We start from the raw sequence: 22,311 nt of genomic DNA on the forward strand, positions 1-22,311 counted from the left end.
GGCTGTCCCCCTGCAGCCCATGGGCGGTGGAGCAGATGACTGCCTACACCCCGTGGAGGGCCCCCACATCGGAGTAGGTGGATACCTGAAGGAAGCTGTGACCCCGTGGGAAGCCTGCACCAGAGCAGGTTCCTGGCAGCACCTGTGGCCCATGGAGAGAGAGAAGCCCACGCTGGAGCAGGTTTGCTGCCAGAGACCCCGTGAAAGGGCCTCACGCTGGAGCAGTCGGTTCCTGAAGGACTGCACACCATGAAGGAGACCCACGTTGGAGCAGTTCATGAAGAACTGAACCCGTGGGAAGACTCATGCTGGAGAAGTCATGGAAGACTTTCTCCCATGAGAGGGACCCCACACTGGAGCAGGGGAAGTGTGTGAGGAGTCCTCCCCCTGAGGAGGAAGAAGTGGCAGAAAACAACAGTGTGATGAACTGACCCCAACCCCCATTCCCTGTTTTCCCCCCTGTGCCGCTGGGGGGAGGAGGGAGAAAAACCGGGATCAAAGTTATGCCCGGGAAAGGAGGGAGGTGTGGGGGGAAGGTGTTTTAAGATTTGGTTTTATTTCTCATTACTCCTCTCTGAGTTAATTGGTAATAAATTACATTTTCCTGTAGTTGAGTCTGTTTTGCCCATGACAATAAATGCTGAGTGATCTCCCTGTCCTTATCTCAACCTCACAAGCCTGTTGTTATTTTTTTCCTCTCCCCTGTCCAGTTAAGGAGGGGGAGTGATAGAGTGGCTTTGGTGGGTACCTGGCATTTTGGCCAGGGTCAACCCACCACAATGATTAACAGTAGCTGGGTCACTTACGCTTAAGTCTTCATATATTGTAATTTCTGTTTGTCCTCAGGATGCAAGATATGCTACATTAAATTCCTTCATAATGGCACATCAATGAGCAGATGTGAGTAGGTCTGAGAATGTAAAATTTATAACCATCATTTTTGGAAGATAGGGATTGACAGCAATGTACAACTTAGGGCTGGGTAGAAGTATTTTATTCATTTTTTTTTTTATTTTATTCTTGTTGAAAAGCACAGCTCCTTTAAACCTTTAAGTTTGATAAACTGAAATGTTTTGTTAAAGCAACCTGTAGTGTTTTTATGATGAGTTGACTTTCAGCTGAACTTCCTCATTGGGCTGAATTACTTGATGGAAATTATAGTTTGGATGTCTCTTAAACTCCGACAAGCTCTCTGTGTGGCTTGGCTATGCTGAGAACAAACTGATACATCCTGTGTGGAAAACATAGGCCTTAAATATCAATGGCATTGATCTGTCCTCCTTCTTTATGGTTCTTTTTCACATTGACCAGTAGTGATCACAAATATAGGCCATCAATACAAAATTAAATCACTGCACAGGAATGCAAAAGTAGGATATGTAGGTTTTTTCATTTGTTTGTTTTCCAGAAGTAATGTCAAAGAAATCCATTGCTGATGGATAAAAAAGTGAGCAGTAGTATCTGGGTAAAGCTAGATTAGAGGATAGACTGTTGTGATGGTGTTTCATTCTGGGGATGAACTATTAAGTTGAATGGCTATTCCCAGAAACTTCAGAAGAGTGTTTGGCTGAATTTTTGGACTTGGAATAAGTGGACATTTATTCACTGGGAAAATATTGATGTATTTTATTTATGTCACATTACCGTTTGTGTTCAGCTGTAATTAAACCCCAGATATTTGGGGGCTTTTTTCCAATTTAAAAAATTTGAAATAATTGGAAGCATTTGAATTTAAGATGTTGCAAATAACAGCCATTACACTGCAAAAGTGCTTAAATGATTTTTTTCCGTGACTACTATGCAGTGGTTTTGTCTAATATTTGAGCATAGGAAAATTTACCATAGTATTACACAAAATGCAATCTCGCTATTCTCGTAAGTCCTTATAATAGATACCATTAAAATAATCAGAGAGCCTTTCTGATAGCATCCTTTTGCCCTACTGCCCTGGGTTTGGCTAGGATAGCGTTAATTTTCGCCAGAGGCTGGGAGGGGGCACAGCCTGGACAGCCAAACCGAAGTAGCCAAGGGGCAATCGATGCCATGCTGACGTCATGCTCAATATGTAAGGGGGAGCTGTCGGAAGGTGCGTGGTGGGTGGGGAGCCGTTGTGTTCCGTGTCTCTCGCTGTACCTATTTCATCAGTGGTGTGGTTGTTACCGTTGTTCCTTCTCTCGTTGTGTTGTTTCATTAAACTGTTCTTATCTCAACCTGAGAGGTTTGGACCCTTTTCTCCTGATTCTCCTCCTCATGCGCTGCGGGGGAGGGGTGAGTGAGCGGCCACGGACACCTACATTCAGTGGAACATTAAGTTTATTTCTTCTAGTTTTCTATGATATCAAAAGATTTTATGAGCCTGATGTATATCAGTAATATAGTATATATGTATGTATATTTGCAGGAAAGGGGAATGCTTTCTATGTGTCCCACCAGATGGATGATTTTTGCGTTTGATCCAGTATTTGAGCATTATTTTTATATTTTATACAAAAACTGTTCAAATAATGACATTCAAGTTGAAAGTCAAGCTTAATGGGTGTTACAGAACGTGTTTTTAAAGGTCTGTGTGATTACTGCGATATAAAAGTAAACCACAGTAAGTTCGTATGAACAGTTATAGGCCCAGCTTTCAAGTTTGTGGTGTTTTGTTCTTTTTTTACTTTGAAGCGTGCTCTTGCTTTAACATAGGTATTATTTGAAAAGCAAACATGAAATTTATCCAAATTAAAAATGAAGAGGGCAAAACACAGTTATGTGCTGTTATAGTCTAAGGACAATTATAGCCCCAGCCTGAAGTGGAGTATGCAGCGTCGGTGCAACTCTGCAGTGCTGAGTGTTTAGAAATATGGCATTAGACCATCTCTTGTGTTAAACACGTGCCTGGCTGTAAACCTTCGTACCTAGTATCTGTTGTATATTGTCAACAAAGTTTGACAGTTTCCTTTGTAGTGTACAGCAGACACACTGTTCTTTCATTTCTGCTAATCAGTTGTGTTTTACTGAAGGGTTATTTTCTGGGGCACCCTTTTCTGGGCCTGATTATAGGACATTCAGCCTCTGAGCAGGAAGTGTCTTGTCTGAAGCAAGCCTTCCAGTGATGCTTTCTGTGCAGAAGTTATATGGGTATCTGTTCTTCCTCATGATGCTCCAGAACAAGGGACACACTTTGCAATACACTGAGTCTGGAAGGCATGGGAGTAGGGTGAGAGTCTTCTGTCTCTTCTGATGATGATCAGACCTCTCTCTGATTTGTAACATCACCTGTGTAAGTGCAGTTGTGCACTGGTGAAAGGTATTTTTTTGGCTCTGTGATTCCAGTAGCCAAACCTGGGTGAAAAAAAAAAAAAATCATTCAAGTTACAGTTCCATGCAAGGTGTTGCAGTTGTGTTTTGGTGTGGGAATGGATGTTTGGATGTGGAAATAACTTGATTAATGCAGCACTGTCCTGATACAAGTGTTTAGATTGAATCTTTGACATTACATTCTCCAGGATTAAAATAAAATATGGTATTTCTTAAATGAACAAAGCTAAATGTTACTTAGATATCAGTGCAGTGATAGAAATTGTCCAGATGTATTGCACACGAGAACTTCTGCCCTACAAGTGTTGAGTCTTATTTCAAGGCGGCACAAAGCCAGTAGACGAGGTAAGCAAGTAAACGTGTGGAGGAGATCTTGGAGGAGCAGTAGAATGAGCACGCATTTTCAGAAGCTTGTTGCCTGCTTTCCAAGCATAGGTTTTGCTTTGTAGGAGTGGTCAGTTAGGCAGCTGCTTGTTCATCTTCAGTAGGCTCTGTATTCTCCTGGGTTCAGACCTCAGCCTAGCCAGGTCTTTGTGTCTTCACACCTTGACGCTGAAGGGCCTGCTTTTCAGGAGAATCCTGGATGGCGGCCTGGGCACTGACTTGAAATAAAGAGATTATCCATAAAGGCAGAGCATGTTATACATGTGTCAGAACTTTGGAAATAATATTAAGAGGAAAAAAAAAAAATCATTAAAACAGTTTCTCTGTCATCTTGCTCACTGATGGGGAGAATCATACAAGTAATTTTGGCTTAACTGGTGGATGGTAAAAATGAATATGGAAGCAATCACAGGTGGATTTTACTTCCAACTGAACTGGAATTATTGATGTGTCTTCAGTTGGGGCTGATGATAAATTCAGGTACACTGATACCCAACAGGAATAAAATAGTTGCCAGTATCATGTGGTAGCATGTAATAGGTGATAGTACACAAAATGCTGGAAGATCCCTTAGAGTGTGGAGAAAAATTGGTCAGTATTGGATTTTTATTAGTTGACAAAGTTATTTAGCTACTTATTATAGTATTATGAATTCATGTATTTATAACCAAATTTTATTGTTAAATCCATAGTCTTCTGCATGGCAAAAGATTCCCCTATTCTTGCATTTCCAGGTGGAAAAGGGCCTGGGGGTGCTGGTCAACAGCCGGCTGAATATGAGCCAGCAGCGTGCCCAGGTGGCCAAGAAGGCCAACAGCATCCTGGGCTGTATCAGAAATAGTGTGGCCAGCAGGAGTAGGGAGGTGATCATGCCTCTGTACTCGGCATTGGTGAGGCCGCACCTTGAATGCTGTGTGCGGTTTTGGGCCCCTCGCTACAAGAAAGATGTTGAGGTGCTGGAGAGTGCCCAGATAAGGGCAGCGAAGGTGGTGAAGGGTCTGGAGAACAGGTCTTGTGAGGAGCGGCTGAGGGAACTGGGGTTGTTTAGTCTGGAGAAGAGGAGGCTGAGGGGAGACCTTATCACTCTCTACAACTACCTGAGAGGAGGTTGTAGCGAGGTGGAGGTCGGTCTCTTCTCCCAAATAACAAGTGATAGGATGAGTGAAAATAGCCTCAAGTTGCTCCAGGGGATGTTTAGACTGGACATTAGGAAAAATTTCTTTACTGAAAGAGTGGTCAAACATTGGAACAGGCTGCCCAGGGAAGTGGTGGAGTCACTGTCCCTGGAGACGTTCAAAAAACATATAGATGTGGCACTTTGGGACATGCTTTAGTGGGCATAGTGGTGTTAGCTCAACAGTTGGACTTGATGATCGATCTCAGAGGTCTATTCCAACCTCATGATTCTATGATTTAAAGAGACCGATTCTTTTCATTCTGATTTCATTGTGGGTTTTGCTTTATTTTTAATGGCAAAGTTCCAGTGTATACATAACTAAGCAAAAACTTCACCTACCCCTAAATGAACGCACGTTAAAATAACTGCTAATATAAAAGTGTTACTTGTAAATGAGGAGTTTTTTATGATTTCCACGTAGTTGGAAAAGCACTGAGTATGAGCTGTGTAGAACCAAACTGAACATGACGGTGTGTTCTCAAATGCGTTTGAGAACTATCTGCTATCTGCTTGCAGATAGTCTGCAGTGGCTTTGGTGATTATGCTGACAAGGTACTGTACATCTTGTGTTACCTGTAAAAGGCAAATCAGTGTGACCTTTCCTGCGGGGGAGAAAAGGATACGTGTAGGTTTAAATCAATCAAGCACTGCTTATATGTGAAATAACCTTTTGTCGTCTTAAAATGCTATGTAAAAACTACTCATTAATCTCATTTTAGGAGTTTCAGCCACATTTGCAATATATAAATTCTGCAGATATAAAAGAACCCTTTGTCTTTTGCTGTGGTGAAAATGAATTTCCAGACTTTTCTATGGCAACAAATTCTGACCTTTCCAGTTCAAAAATCTCTGTTGTATTTGTGCATATTAAACATTTAGTTCTGTTTAAAAAGCTGATTACAACATCGGTATGATTGACCAAGTCAATCTCTGACAGATAAATAATAGAAAATTAAGATGCATATCTGAATAGATGTTCATCTATTCAAAGTTTATTAATAAAACCTGTAATTAGACTGAATATTACTAACAATTGTTTAGCTGCTGTACTAGAGGAACATCTTGAAATGACATGATTTAAGTAAATTCTAACAATCAGGGAGCATCTGTTAACTTCATCAGAATTTGTTTGGCAATCATTACTTGAGCAAATTTAGGGTTAATTTATATAGGTGTCGAAAGTCAGGATAATTAAATCTATGTTAGAAATTCCCCACCCTGGACTCCAGTAACTCATATTCTTTATTTCGTGTCACTGTGATTGCTGGTTATTATTTGAACTTCCACGTGAGTAGTTTAAAAGTTCTTGGTCAAGATTGAAAGATTTTGAAAACAATCATTGAGGGTGTGATCCAAGGAACGATATGCATTTGGTTACAAGCGAAGTTAGTTGCACTGTTGGGTCCAAATGCTGCAGGAGTAGTAGAATGTCTCAGAATGGTGATCCAGAAACCCTACATACTAAGCAAGAAATTGCCCATAGTACTAAACGCCAAAGCACAGCGAAATGCCTGAAATGCTAGCCAAGTCTAGAGAGTCAAGCTGGAGTTGAAAGTGGGTGTTGCTGTGCTCATAGATAAAATGATCCAAATAGTTCCCTGAGGGATGATGCCAGCAGTGTTCCCTGTTTTCTCCTGAAGTGTGGCTAGAAGTGAAGCAGCTCTTCACAGTGTCAAAGGACCATGTCTATATTTTATCTAAATGCTGTTTAATACTAGCCGCTGGATTCTCAAATTCTGCTCCCTCTTACGTCCCTGCCTGCTTTCTCTATCTGCCTGTCTATCTTACTGTGCAGTAGTATACGTTTAGCAGGCAGCTTAGAGAGTTTCTTTCCCCTGATACCTTGTAGCCTTGAGTTTAAGACTTAGAGCTGTGTGGTGAGGGATGTGGGTTTGAATCTCCACAGGCTGATGATAGCCTTTTATTGAACCTAGGTTTGTCAAGGGTTAAGGCTGGGCTGGCCACTAAACAGAGGACAGGTGCTCTGTATTAACCCCTCTCCCTTCCCACAAGGGGAATAGAATAAAGGAGAGAGCCTTATGGATTGGAAAAAAAACTAAAACAGCTTTAATAAAACAATAAGAAGATAATAATAATAAAATAATGAAATATATACAAATACATACAAACCCAATACTGAACTCTCCTGATGACAATCACCTGATGCTGCAGGGCTGGCACTGGGAAAGTCCCAGACTGGACTCAGTGGCAGATGGGAACGGGATTTGGGAACACACAGATTGAGATCGAAGGCAGAAGGACAGACAGTCCTCAAATGCTGGCCATAGAAGACAAGGGCTTGACCCTTGTTCTGCTTCAGCTTTATACTGAGTATGACATATATGGAATGAAATATTTAGTTGATCAGGTTTGGGTCACCTGTCTGGCTCCCTCCTCCCTGCAGGTGTGACCTTTTTACTTAGTTATGAGCCTTTTACTTGTGGCACTTCAACATGGCACACAAGATTTAGCAGTGACCTTGGTTTCTATAGGAGCAAGTATAAGCAAGAGCCTTTCTGCATAGGATTCCTTAGTAGCATCTATAAACATTATGCACTATCACGGAAGTAGACACAGTCTGAAAAAAATACGCTGTTGATTTCAGAAAATGCAGTTACTTAGAAGAGACTTAACTGAAAAGTAAAGTCACTGAATGGAGAATTAGCTCTGTTCTAGCTCAAACCGGGACAGGTTCCAGTATCCTGAATGATAACCAGAGCACGTATGTATCTGGCAGCTATTGGCCTTACTATATTTGTGAGGGGTCTGATATTGGACACGTGTTTGGCGTGGCCAGAGAACACCAACTCCATCAGACCTCTCAGGAATCTTAGGTGCCAGTCTGTCTAGTCTTCATCAGGTTTTGCAGGATCTGAAAGACTTGCTGGGAAAGCCCTGTGATTTTTCTTAGGAATCTCTTTTAGATCCTGTTATCTTCTCTAGCATGAGTTACTAATCTCCACAACTGTTTGCATCCAAAGACTCTGTTACATGGACACAATCCCTGGAGGTGTTCAAAAAACATGTAGATATGGCACTTCGGGACATGGTTTATTGGACATGGTGGTGTTGGGTTGACAGTTGGACTTGATGATCTTAGAGGTCTTTTCCAACCTTAATGATTCTGTGATTCTATGACAGATGATCCCATAGTGGCCTTATAAAACCAATATTCTAAATTCCTTTTTTTGTGTGTCCTTACACCTTTAATTTTAAATGTGAAATTTAAACATGGTAAATGTGTTTTGTAAATCTTTAAAAATTATAATCTTTTAAGTTGAGAAGATCTGTAACTAATCGGTATAAATCCAGTCCTATTCAGAAACCCAAAATCCAATGTCATTATCACCCCTCTCTCCCTATAACCGAGGCTGCTTGCCACAACTTTGTATGCAAAAGAGGTATGGACTTTATTTATGTTATCCTAATATCCATAGGTACTTCCCACCTGCAATCTCATGCAGTCCAACATTGCTGTCCTGGGTTACAGTGTAAAATGTGCCAAAAGGAAAAAAAAATATTCTATTACCATCTTCAGGAGCTGTTGAGACCAGGTGGGGCGGTGCTCCCTGCCTCCCCCCTCTGGACTATCTCCTGTTAATGGGCACAACAATGCCTTATCGCCTGACCCATAGATAACTCGCTCCTGGGCTATCTCCTGTTAATGGCCCATCAAGGAACTGCCTCACGACTCCCCATCCCATTGTGAGATGCTCCGCCCGGGGCAGGGGGGGGGGAAGAAGAAGCCAAGCAGTCCATGCCAAATAAAAACTGAGATCTCGAACACCCTAGCAGCCTTCTTCCACTGGATTCCCAGAGGAGCTTTTCCCCCCACTGGAGTTCCAGAGGACAAGAGCTACGTACCTACCGCTGGACCTTCGGAGGAAGACCAGACTCTTTTCCCTGATTGCTGCTTCCACAGAACTACATCCATCGCTTCAGGAGGACTACAGCCAGCATCTTATCGGACTGCTACTGCCACCCTAACAGGGTGTCAGGTTGTATTTCTGACTCTGTCAGTGTAAACCAGTGGGTTGTTTGTTTTTCCCTGCCTTGTGTTATATATATATATATATATATTAGTAAAGAACTGTTATTCCTATTCCCCATATCTTTGCCTGAAGGCCCGTTAATTTCAAAATTATAATAATTTGGAGGGAGGGGGGTTGCACTTTCCATTTCAAGGGAGGCTCCTGCCTTCCTCCAGACACCTGTCTTTTCAAACCAAGACAATTGCCTATTCAAAGTTGTCATTTTCATTATGCTCTATAGCGTATAGGTATCACATTATATTTGCATGTGAAAGCACCATTAATAAGGCAAAACCCTATTTACTCAGACTATTTGATGGGGGTTTTGGTTGGTGTGTTGTTTTTTTTTTTGTTTTTTTTTTTTTTTCCAGAGCACTCAGTCCACTCTAGAAGATGGGTCTGCTGCCTTTCTAAAACGTACTGATCAATGCTTGCATCTTGAATTTAAAATGTGGTCAGAAGAACTGGTCGCAGAATCTTTCTTCTATTCACTTGTTCGGGGACTATTTAATCCCGTTTTCAGTATCCTGTTCAGCCTGCAGGGATTAGGCTCACATCTCCCACCTCCTTGCAGGGAAGTGTCAGCAGGCCGTAGTATAGCTATTCAGGCAGCTACCTTGGAAAAGTAATCTTGGATTGTGATCATTTTCTACGGTTGGCTTTGTTTCATCCTGAAGATTTTTGTGTCCGTTAGGTACATTAGATCACCAAGATTCAATCACTGTTTACGTACCTGGAGCATTTTCAAATTGATGGTGTCAATATTACAGAGATTGTCAAAATGCAGTTTTATTTTGGGGCAACTTCCGTAACTCTCAGTTTAGATACTGAAATCTTTTTCTGGTCCATAGTGTTTCTAATACAACCATGCATAACCCCACAATCCTTGAAATTATTATTTGAACTCTGGTAATAAAAACTTTAATTTTAAATGATTGAACTGAAAATTAAACAGATTCACTCATTCTGTTTTATAATAAGCCATACTTTAAAAAAAGAATCCATTAGATTAAAACCATCCATTAGATTGTGCTCACACTTCAGAAGTAAATTTATTATAAGGGGCCACATTAAAGAAAGTGGGTATTTAAGTGGACAGAAACATTGTTTCTGATTCTAAATTTATGGCCAGACTATGATTTTAGTATATTCATTCAATGGGTAATTTAAAAAACTATTTGTATAGTAAAAGCCACCAACTAAGTAGCACTGTGCAATTGGTAGGATTTGAACTTCAGTCTAAGGCCTGCACTGGGCGACAGCCTCAAAATGGCCCAGAAGGTCTGATGTTGTATACTGAAATCCGTACTGGGGATATTTCAACAAAACTAGAAATTCTAGAACTGCAAATTATTTAAATACTGGAAATCGCAGCATGTATATGTATATACGTACACCTAGGAGAAATTACTGGCCAGATTCAACGTTTTAAATCCTTAGGTCTGTGACCTTAGAGTTTATTTTCTTTTTTTACTTACACTTCCAAATATTGGAATTTTTGATAATATGCTAAATATGTTATTGCTGGTTTGGTTTTCTGTTGTTTAGTTGTCTCCTTCATTCATGTGCGAGATCAGCCTCAGAAATCTTCCTCACGCGTGCTGGTAAACTATACTGTGGATAAATGAGCATTTGGTGGCTGATTGTGTACCTGCTATGCTGAAACCAGCGAGTAGGCAAAGCTGCGTGACCGTTTTGAGGAAGAATCTAGTATTTGGAAATGTGTGTCCACAGCTCACCCGAGTCCTGCGTGTGCTTTTCTTTCTTTCTGTCCTGCTGTGTGGGTGGGTAAGTGCCAAACACTCTCCAGTGGGAAGTTCCTCTCGCAGTACATGCTGTTAAATGGTTTGCAGTGACTTCTGGAAGTCGCTGTTTGGGAGAGCTCTGCTTGTTGCTGGTGTTCTGCCTCTGGTGCCATGGTTTTGCATGCTATTAGTAGCTTTTAAAATAGAAGTGTAAAAAGAGCCTTGTAGAAAAAATTATTTTAAACAAAATTTTTAACTTTGTTGACATGTAAATGTCACATTGTCATTTTTTCATCACTCCATGTCCTGTTTTGGCTGGCATAGAATCGTAACCCAGCCATGCTAGGCAGGCTGTTAGGAGACTCAGGTCAGCCAGGGCAGCTGACCTGAATTAGCTACAGGAGTAGCCCATACCATACCATTATAAAGGGAGAAGGTTTGCTGAGGAGAGGGAGCTCCTGTGGGATTCCTGCTGGGGTTCCTCCTGCTCCTCCTCTGACTTCTGCTCCTGAGGGCTACTCTCACATCAGTTGTGACTGCTGTGTATTCATTTGGCTGAGTATAGGTTTGTATACCTTTGTTAGTATTAGTACTGTTTCATTAAATCTGTTTTCACTTCAACCTACAGGTCTGCTCTCCTTTTCCCTCATGGACTATGTGCATTTCTAACTTCTAAGATACATCACAGCCTGTAATATCAGATTTATGTTAATGCATTTTTACAGCAAATAAATATCTTTCACAAACAGAAGGAATGAATGCTTTTATGGTTTATGTAGATTTTTTCATTGCATATTATGAATACATTAATGAATGTGTGAATAACCATTTACCTCAGTTGTCCAGTCATTACAGTGGTAAATGAATGCATTCTCTTGAGTATATGCAAAACACTGGAAAATCTTTTTCACTGTTTTTTTTACATATGGATCCATTTCAAAAAAAAAAAAAAATCAGTATTTCTAGCTATGCATGTTTTGTCCGCCTAAGTATGTATTTTTTTTCTACATGAGACCAGAAATCCTATTCCTATAAGGAATTTAAGTTATTGTATTTTAGCCCTGTTTTTAAGTTATCTATTTCAGATTGCTTTGAAATGTTTCATGGACCGCTTTCTGAGTTAGCCTGATACTTTCAGTATTAGTAAAATTCAATACTGTGAAATTCAGCAGTGCTGAAACTCTTTGCAGTAGGCTTTATAGTAATTCACTATGAATTTATTTGGGGTGTTGCTGAGCCCTAAGCTTTTTTGACATTGACTTTTTTCTCTTCCAATTGCTTGTGCTCTTAGCGGCATTTCAGGAGCTGACCTAAACTAGAACTTCATGGGAGTAATCAAAGGCAGTGACTCTCTAGCACAAGCACATTGGATTCATGCTGCCACTAGGTGCTTTGTGGTTATCTACAAAAATGTAGTCATCTTATTCACTTGTATTTGCTTTACGCATACAACAGAAAGAAGAGTGGTAGCAAGCCTGGGGGAAAGAGGAGCACAGCACTAGGCTATCAAACTTGACAGATTTAATGAAACAACAAAACAAATAAAGCATACAAGTTATAGTCAGCCTAGAATGTGTGGTCATCACAGTCCTTGGGAAGCAGGAGGTACCCAAGCAGGGACCCCAGCTGGAACTCCCCCCTCCTCAGCAAACCTTCCCCCTTTATAAAGATCATGATATTATGGTGTGGGCTACACCTGTAGTTAGCTCAGGTCAGCTGCCCTGGCTGACTTGAAACTGCTGGTGGCCTGCCTTGCATGGCTGGGCAGTGGTTCTCTGCTAGCCAAACCAGGACACTGTTGGTGGAACAAACAAACCCCGGTGAACATCTTGTAGCTACCAGTGCAGTGAAGCAGGCAGGGGATTAGGGGATGTTGCTTCTATACTATAGCCAGGACTGTTCATTGCTAGTTGTGACATGGTTTCAGGCAGTTGGTGGGACAGGTGTGTACCTTGCTCATGAGTTTAGGTAGGACTAGGACTTTCACCAGCTTTACACTAAATCATCACTTGTTGCCCAAGTCCAGATTAAGACCTTCTATCTTCTGCTGGAAAAATTAAGAGTATCTGTCTTGAAATCTGGGAGTAGGAAAGTGGGACTCTTAATTCCTAGACTAGACTTATTAGTGTCATAGTTCTAGTATTGTGCTTTTAGATATTATAATGTGACTGTAATTGGGGGAAAAAAAAAAAGTATAAAATCATGTCTTGCATAGTAGTTTTCTTTAAGCACTGAAAAATCAATCAGTTTAATTTCCCTAAACTGTGAGAACAGGAACTAGGAAAAAAGCATGAGAAGTGATAAATGTGCAACATGTATTTCTGATAAGTTTTTCTTCTGATAATATATCAGTAGTGTATCTAATGTGTGATCTAATTTGGAAGCATGTATTTAAATTTTTTTAACTTTACTGGGATAAGTGATCTGGGCAGGGGGAGACAAGCGTCTGACAGGTGTAGCTGATTTCTGCACATGTTTTGAAAATGTGTATTGTCCAAGTTATCTATGGGATGCAATTGAAACTATTTCCATCAATCTTCAAAACATTTACATAGTTAAATTCTAAAAAAGACCTAATGTTTTTTTGGGGTAGGCTCCTGGAAAGAAGAGCGGGCTTGCAATTCTGCGGTCACAGAGTAGTGATCTAATTCATCAAGGCATTTTGTGCATGCACCTGGCTTTGTAATCATTTACTTCTCATGCATAAGAAATACCTAAGCTTAAGTGCTTTGCTGAGTCGATCCCTTAATATACCAATTGTTTTTTTCATGTACAGCCTTCTCCTTCTGATTGCCACTCCTAAACCCTTAATAACCATTACTATAGTAATACTGTACTGTGTCTGGGCTGGGGTGGAATTGTTTTTCTTCATAGCAGCCCATATGGTGCTGTGTTTCAGATTTGTGACTAGACCAGTGTTGATACATCAGTCTATATAGGCTATAGCTATATGGTCTATAGCTATTGCTGAGCAGTGCTCACACAGTATCAAGATCTTCTCTGTTCCTCACTTTGCCCGCTGGAGAGCAGGCTGGGGGTGGCCAAGAGGCTGGAAGGGGACACAGGTGGGACAGCTGACCCCAGCTGAGCAAAGGGATATTCCGTACCATATGGTGTCATGCTCAGCAATAAAAGCTGGGGGGTAAATTTTCTGAAGTAGCTTTTTGGGGACTGGATGGGTGGTGGGAGGTGATGAGTGCCTTGGCATCACTTGTTTGGTGGTTTTCTTTCCTCTTCCCTTTGGTTAATAAGCTGTCTTTATCTCGACTCATGAGTTTTTCTTGGTTTTGCTCTTCCCCTTCTCTCCCCCATCCCACTGGGGATGGGAGTGAGTGAGCAGCTGGTGGGTACTTAGCTGCTGGTTGGGGTCAACCCACCAGAGGTAGCCACAAAAATACCTACTGCTTTAGTTCCTAGTGTCACCCTCCCTCAGAAAAAAAATTTTGTGCCAGTAAGGTAGAAGCTAAGTCAGTGAAGTTTAAACTGGAAATATAATGCAATTTTTTTAACAGTTGCAATAATGAATCATTGAACACAGAGGAATAAGTGGCTTCACCTTAGGCCTTGAAATTGAAATAAGATTACTTCAGCTGATTGGAGAAAGAGCAACTCTAGCCCATTGAGTTAGCTTTTAGGACAGGCTGTGATGTGCAGTCAGTGTTGTTTTATGGCTGTAAATTAAGGAAGTCAGTCGAGGTTGTAATAGTCTTTCCTAGCCTTTATCTATGAGTATTTCTTTCGATGTAAATCCTACAGACATTTCAGAAAACCAGTTTTCATTTTCTTGTGTCTGAACTGTGAAGTGCCTTGCCTTCAGGGTAGAATTTCTAATTGTTGATAGAGTGGGTGAAAACTGAGGAAGATTTCTGAAATACGCTTTAGGGAAACCTTCCAGTGTTTCTGCTATAACATGAAGTGACCTCCTTTGATAAAGCCTTGCTGAGTTCAGATAACGATGTGGTAGGCATAATTCCACAAGTGTGAGATTGTTATGTAGAGATACAGGACTGCTGAAAAAAGTGTAAGCTATCGTAGAAAATGTTTGTGATTTGAAAACCGTGGAAGAAAACATGATAACGACTTGGTGTATCTGAGAGCATGTCTTTAACCTTTTGTCCTTCTACTGAGTAGTTAATGTTTTAGAATAACCTAGTACCAGTGACCTCCCTTTTGACAGCAGTCTTGTCTCAAATGATTGAACAGGAGAAAGGAAATCTTTCAATAATAAAGCCAAAGAGCAAAGGTATTTGAAGCTATTTTGTGAACTCAGAAGTGTTATGATACATTTGGGACAATGATATTTGAAATATCAAGAATAAGGTAAGAAGGAAAAACCCTCAAAGGATACATAAGTGAAAAAACACAGTAAGAGGTTAGGGTAGATATTACACGTTATGATGTGCATGGTGGAGTTTGATAAACTGTTGTGAGCTCACTCAGTGAAACTTCAGAATTGTCCACCAGACCTCATCTGTGAAAAAGGTTTTTGTTTCTGGATCGCTAAGTAAGATCAATGATGCATATTTTATCAACCATTACATACATGAGTTGAATTTATATCAAATAGGGCTAGTTCATTCAACTCGAAGAACTGATTATATGATTTGCAAGGGGTTTGTACTGTAAAGAGTATGTTGTTTCCATTCTGCTCTCCAGAGTCTCCCTAAACATACAGTTAGTAACGTAGCCCCCAAAATTGGTCTTCTGTTATTGAATTGTACAGATATTTAATAAATGGACGTTTAAGGAGGACTCTGAGTCAAAAAGCAGTTTGAGACTTTGAATGGTAGTAGCCTGAGTCTGAAAATGTTACCTGCACCACTAGTCCTATATAGTAGATTTCCCTACCAGTGCTACCTTTAGGGGAGTTTTGTTTGCACCGTAATATGAGGGCCACCATATCAGCTTTATACTTTCTCTTCAGTTGTACGTCCAAAGTAACTTCTTTGTGGGGTATGTTCCATGCTGTGTACTGGAGTTTTGTAGTATTAAATTTAGCTGCACAGCTAGATGAAATTGGCAGGAGTGAGTAGTGTTGAGGTTTTGAACAAAGAGTTGGTTGAATTTTTTTTTTTTAGTCCTGGGTAGAAGTCTGAATATTTTCACAAGCAAGCTGAATAGGACCACTAATCCCATACAGGTTTGCTGTCAACTGTATTTCTGCCTTGATTAGTATTGTGCGGGCATGCAGTTTGTGTTTATGTGGAAATTTGCTTTGTGTTGAATAATTTATTTCATAGGGAGATGTGGTAGTAACTTCATGAATGCTTAAAATATATTGAAGTCCACTTTGGTTATAGTCTATAATGTGATTTTGTTCTTTTAATTCTGAATTGCTCAACAAGATTTAAAGTCTAGCTATTTTCTGAAAGAAGGATGCTGGTGTTTTTCCTTTATTTCTGTAGAAAATAATCTTTTGTGGTAAAGCAGTGATGTTTACCTTTCTGCTCTCATTTGAGAGTTGTAGACTTTTATGTTAGCCAGTAAGAGTAGTGTTGAAATACACTTTTTAAAATGTTCTTTTATTTCCTTGCTTTATTATTGCAGAAAGCAGAAAATTTAGTGAAAACCTGTGGAAGGAAAGTAAGTTTAATAAACTTCTTAGTGATTGACACATTTTTTTTTTCTTTAGAATTCCTTTCTATCTTGTTTGTTCACTTACAGCCTGTATGAAGTGATTAGCAAACCTAAATTTAGATGTCTGCCTGTCTCCTAAGCGTCCAAGCTCCACTGTAGTCAATGGACATATAGCCAATACAGCCAGGGGGGCTGGAGAGCAATTCTTTTCCTAAGTGGACATACACTGGCTAGTCAGCTGGGAGCTCTATGGGCCCCTTTGGCTTCTTCATTGACAAGATCACTGTTGACATCAGTGACAAGACTGCTGCATTTAATTGTCTTAATTTGGAACTGCATCCCATCAAAACCTTGTAGTTTAAGCCACCTAGTCTCTTTGTTTGGTCACGAGAGACAGACATCTGAGGGCAATTCACTCTACATGCGTTAAACATCTTATTAATCCATGAAATGAGAACATAGTACAGCCAAAACCTGTGCGTTCTTTGCCATAGTCTGTAGAAGTCTATATAGTAAAAACCAAAAACTCTGATTCTTGTGTATTTACTGTATTGTAACTGTAATTGTGTAGTTACTAATTACAGTATTATAGAATGTCTCTTAATTAACTTTATAACCTGATAGGTATGTTTAGACATAGCTGATTAAAGCTTTCTTGTAATTTGGCCTATGCTTAATAGACTGTGAAGACTGTTTCATTTGTATTAAATGCATGGACAGTCACAAGGAAATTAAAATTTGAGCCTGCATTGAATAACTAATAGAGGACCTCAGGATAGCGTAATAGTGAAAGATTATTCTATTGATATAGTAAGTCACTAGTTTAGACCTGTTTTTTTCAAGATCTTTTGCAGCCTTATCAATAGGTATATGAATCCCTCTCAAAACCTCCACAGATCAACTTTTCTAAGTTTCTTTTAAACCAGTCTATCTTGGATGGTTTAGTGAAGCTAGTGAGTGTAAAAGCATGTGAACATACCAGAAGAAGCATATGAAGATTACAGAAGAAAGGAGAAGTAATTGGTTTCATTTCTGGTTTGCACTATGCAAGGTTAAATCCTTTGAGGAGTGTACGGACAGTTTTTCTGGAGCTTGTGTCACCTTTCTGCCCATTCTTTCTCATTCCAGTCAGGGCAGAGCCTAATTTGAGGCAATATAGTGGGTAAGCAGCAGAAGTGAATGTATTCACCCTAGTGCCACTACAGACTTGTAGTAATCATGGAAGTTCCGCTTCACCCCTTTTCTGTGCTGCAGTGTCTCTCGTGGGTGCACAGGGAATTAATACTGACATCTGAACAGGCTTCTTCACTTGTTACACAGCTGGAAGGGAGAGACTGAGCGGAGCCCCACTGATAGAAAAGACAAAAGGACACAGAGTGGAAAGAAGGTAGGAGGAGTGAGATTATGGGTAGTGAACTGTTCATCTGGCAGCATGGAGACCCAACCTGCCATGACTTTTTATTTGTTGTTATAAGGCATGCTGTCCATGGAAGAACATGTTACAAAGGTACACAGAACTTTTTATTTTTCTTAGTTGAACTAGGTGAAATTGAGAACAAGTAGAAAATGTAGAAATTTGAACTAGAAAGGCAAAAAGTATAGTTAATATTTTTAAGAGGCATGCAAGTGTCTTGCATTTTTGTTTTCATGCATAGTTGAAACTTACCTGTTGAATTTTTCATCAAGGAATGAATCTCGGTTTCAATGATCTTGTGCCGTTTTTATTCTGCTGTTAATGCAGAGGCAGCTTCATTGAGACTAGTTGGTCTTTTTCCTTTTCTTTTTCTTGTGAAACCTTGCCTACTTATCACATCATGAGTCAGGTCGGGCTGCTGCTAACCAAAATGAAATTTTATTTTTGTAACTTACTGTACACTTCAGTTTTTCTTATTTAATACCTTCACTTTTGTCCTCTTTTTTTGAAACATTTCAAACTTGTAAGAGTATGATAGAGTACCATGTAGTATGTTATTTCTGCTGTATATTAATGTCATCTGAGCAACAGATGAGAGTATCAAATAAACTTTGGATAATTTCATCATAAGTTTGAGATAGTGTCACTAGGGAATGGGGCTAGGATAGAATATCCCTAATAGGCATTCCTAACCTGTAATGCCTTTTCACTTCCAGTGAAGTATATGTTTTTACTTAAAAAATGAGCTGAGTGCTCACTAAGTACAGTTACTGTATGTGTGAAGATTTTTTTTTTTCTTTTCTTTTTTTTTTTTTTTTGGTTGGGTGGTTTGATTTTTGTTTATCTTGCCTCTCCCATCCCTCTACCCCATGGCATAGCCAAGCACTGGACACAAGCAGATAACGTATTTCCATGTAATTGCCAATCTGCTGGGGATGAGAGTCTCAAAGGAAGCATGAGCTTGAAGAGCACGAGTTTGGGACTGGGCGGGTGGAGTTAGGTCCCTTGATGGACTGGGTGGCAGAATTTGGTAGGAGGGTAGAGGCAGTGAGGATCATGGAGATGTGGTCCTGCTTCTGGGATCTCTGATAGTGTGTGTGTGGCAGGAGGATATGCAAGGAAGGAGATAACACCTCCTGCGTGTGAATGTGGATTTACACAGAGAATATATCTGAAGCTAATATCACTGCTATTATTATCACTGGTTGAGATGGAGGTGTTCTCTGCAAATTCTGCAGAGTTTGGGAACCCAGCTGTGGTAAGTTGGAGGCCTGTTTCACACCTTGTTTGGAGCAGCTTGAGAAGCAAATCCCTAAGAGCTTCTTTACTCCCCTTTTGCAATGGAATACTCATAGTAAAGAGCTATGTCTTCCTTAAATGGCAGGCTTCATCATCTGAATCACCTTTGTGTTGACCTGAAGTTACATTTAATTTTAATGATGTCTCTAAAAGAGCTTGAGGCAAATCGGTTTGAGGCTTATTACAGAAATTGTAGTATTTGGTTGAACTGCATACTATTTTCAGTTTATGAGGATTCCAGCGATGTTAGTTCTTTTTTGCTTTAGGTGTACAGGATTGTTACAACTTGTTTGTTACTCCAGATAGATAAAAGAGGCCTATATCTATAGTTCTTTTAGCTTCTCTAATTGCTATCACAGAATAGAACTGATTATGCTCTGGGACAGCACAGATCTCTGTCACTCATGTCTTATTATCAATATGTTAACAGTAGATAAAAGAAGTGGTCCTTTTGAATAAGAGCTAATTTTACATCACCTTGGAGTAGCACTTGCTGGGTTTGGTTTTTTTGTACACTGGGCAGTTAGGTTCTTTAGTTTTATGTCTATGACTCGGAATAAGGTAAAGAATCCTATAATCAGTTTTACTTCATGAGGTCTGTTTCTGTTAATTAAAGACCATTTCTTCCTGTGACAAGCAAGTCAGTGATGGCAACAATCAAGTAGCATTTGTCTTACATTGACATGTAGGCTTTCTAAAATGTTTCATCTCTGTGTTATCTTTTTTTAATGCTATATTAATTTTGTAATATTATTAATAGATTGTCAGCCATGCGTGTCTTTAAAAAGGTAATAGTATCAATGCATGTATCTCAGTTCTCATCATCTTGTTTTTATTAATCTAAGACAGAAAAATCATTTTCAAACCATGATTCAGAGAAATTATTTAAATTACAAGTCAGCTATTACAGATTGACACTTTTCCTTTGGTAACAGAATCCTCTGCAGTGGAATCCCTATAGCTATTGTGCTCCATTACAAGCACAAGATTACATCTCTCCACTCATCGCTAATTCTGCGTTTTGGCAGGGAAAAAAAGAAGGGTTTGCTGTTAGAAGGGTTGCCAAGCAACCAAAATATGAATTACTTCAATTTCTGGATTTTTCTTGTATGGTGTATATCAGAGGGTTTCTTTTACCTTGGTGATAGACAATGTAGATGAAGTTACACTCCATAGCGTTACCATTTCTAAGATGAGTAAGTGGCTTAATTTGTCCCCATGGAGTTCCATTTCAAAACCAAAGCCACTTGAGTTTTTTTGGTTCTCTGTAGATAGTTATCAAAAGTCAACTCATGGTTGACCATCTTTTCACAAGACATGAGATTGGGCATGTTTTCTTCTTTTTGGTTTCTGAAGTTAAATTGCTCTTTCTGAGATGGAAATCTTGTTCCTGTCTCGTTTTCACTTCTACCTAATTGTTTGTATAACTACTTGAATAGAAAGAGTGGAAACTCTTGTAGTGGACAAAGATAACTCGCTGTGTCTTAATAATCCTCAATGCTGTTATTCATCTTTACACTTACTCGGTATACTCCCTTGTAAGGATCTTTTTCCCAATACAATTAACTGATGGTAATACCAAGTAACTACTGGTATTTGAAAAAAATACTTATTATTAAATGAATCTGTGTGGAAAAGATGAAGCAGAGACAGACTGAACTGTGTGGAAGTTATGGTAAGATTTATGCTTGGGGATAGATGAAGAGAGAATAAATGCTCAATTTTTTTTTGTCCTGATTTTGTGGTACTACCTGTAATTTTTTACTTCCGTGTAGCTTTTTTCTTTTCCAGGGGTAACCACAGTTTCCTGTGGAACTATGTGGATTCCAGGGTCACCTCCACCATTAGTCACTGATTTTTCTTTTGCCAGCACGGAGCCACAGCTTCTTCCTGCATTCCTTATCTGTATGTTATGTGTAGGGAACCAGGAAGAGCCTCAGCAGCAATGCTTCTCTTTTGCAGCCCTGTAAGGCCAGGGTGTAGAACAGCAATTAGATAGTATCAATGCATGGCATAGGAGATGGTTTCCTGTTGACATTGGTTTTGTATCCATGTCTGTAATAAAATATTTGCTCATGTCTACACAATAACATTTAGAGGACTTGTTTTAAAAAATGTCTGCCTGCTTGATCAGACCTTGGAGTTCCCAGATATGCGTGCATATTCTAACCAGATCATTGTTCCATGTCTGGGTGGGACAAATGTACCAGCCTTCCTGATACACCAATTTCCAATGAAAAGAAACTTGGATGTATGGGTCAGATAAGAGCCACTCACTGCCCTGAAAAGGTACTTGTCCTGAATGGTTAAATGAATAGTATTCAGATTGCTTTGGGTAAATTTGAGTATGTAGTGGGGGTTGGGTTGTTTAATGTAAATTCCAGTGGATAAGTGACTGTATAGAGCACTCCAGACATGAACACTTCATAGGGCAAAGCTAGCAGTGGTTTGAGGAGATGGGTGTTTCCAGCCGTTTTCTTCAGTGTTGAAAACAGGCTTTTCCGTTGTAAATGCTCCTTTACTTTTGGTAAATACAAGATTGGTTTAGGTGCAATATCCCACTAATTTGTTGTTTTGTTTTAATTTTCTAAAGGAGTTGATGACCAAGCTGATAACAGAGACACCTGACCAGCCAATCCCATTTCTAATTGATCATCTTCAGTCCAAACAGGGGAACCGCAGCCAGCTTCAGAGAACATTGTCTGGCTCTGCTGCCCTTTGGGCAGAGAGTGAAACACCAGGTATGTTCTGTATGCTGGAAAGGGCTAGTCTCCAGTATAATCTTCCCGCACGTCTGTCCATGATTTCCTAGATGCACATGTACCTACTGAACAGGTACTATGCTGTGGTTTTGAGCACATATCATAAATGCTTTTTGTCCAGTAGATGCTGAATTATATATATTGTTGGCTATTGGGTCAGCCTGTGTATCTGTCACTTGAGTATGGGTCAGAGTTACAGGGTAGAAACAGTCCCAGTCTCAGAGTAAGAAGATGTATATAAAGGTCCCTTGATTCCCCTGCTGTCCTCTTTGCTATCCCTTTCTCTGTGCTTTTAGCTTTCCCTCCCATGCTGTATTTGTGGCTGAGATTAGCCTCTATTGAGGTATTTTCCTTAATATTTACACATTTTTAACAAGCCATCATTTCAACACTTAATAAGAAGATGCTATTTTTGAACTCCAGTGTCAATAATTTATGATTGTAGATCTCCAGAAGCTTAAAAAAATTCCTGAAACAATATCTGCTCTGATTCTAAAGTAGAAGATTTAGCTTTGATACTCTGTTACAAGCTACTATTTGAATGTTGGTTTTGTATTTAAAAATTTACTGATGATCTATTTCAGACTATAATAGATCTCAAATAGTTGCTGATAGTCAA

At 39.7% G+C, this 22,311-nt stretch overlaps 1 protein-coding gene across 1 annotated transcript in view; it reads left to right on the top strand.

Annotated features, from left to right (window-relative positions):
* C5H8orf34 (chromosome 5 C8orf34 homolog) overlaps positions 1-22,311 on the top strand; it is a 175,481-nt gene that overhangs the window by 13,003 nt on the left and 140,167 nt on the right. The window contains exon 2 of the mRNA XM_086465757.1: positions 21,524-21,671. Coding sequence (XP_086321883.1) covers positions 21,524-21,671 — 148 coding nt within the window. The remainder of the gene's footprint in view (positions 1-21,523; positions 21,672-22,311) is intronic.

The sequence above is a fragment of the Leptosomus discolor genome, chromosome 5, assembly GCF_034619465.1.
Source record: "Leptosomus discolor isolate bLepDis1 chromosome 5, bLepDis1.hap2, whole genome shotgun sequence".
Taxonomy (NCBI): domain Eukaryota; kingdom Metazoa; phylum Chordata; class Aves; order Leptosomiformes; family Leptosomidae; genus Leptosomus; species Leptosomus discolor.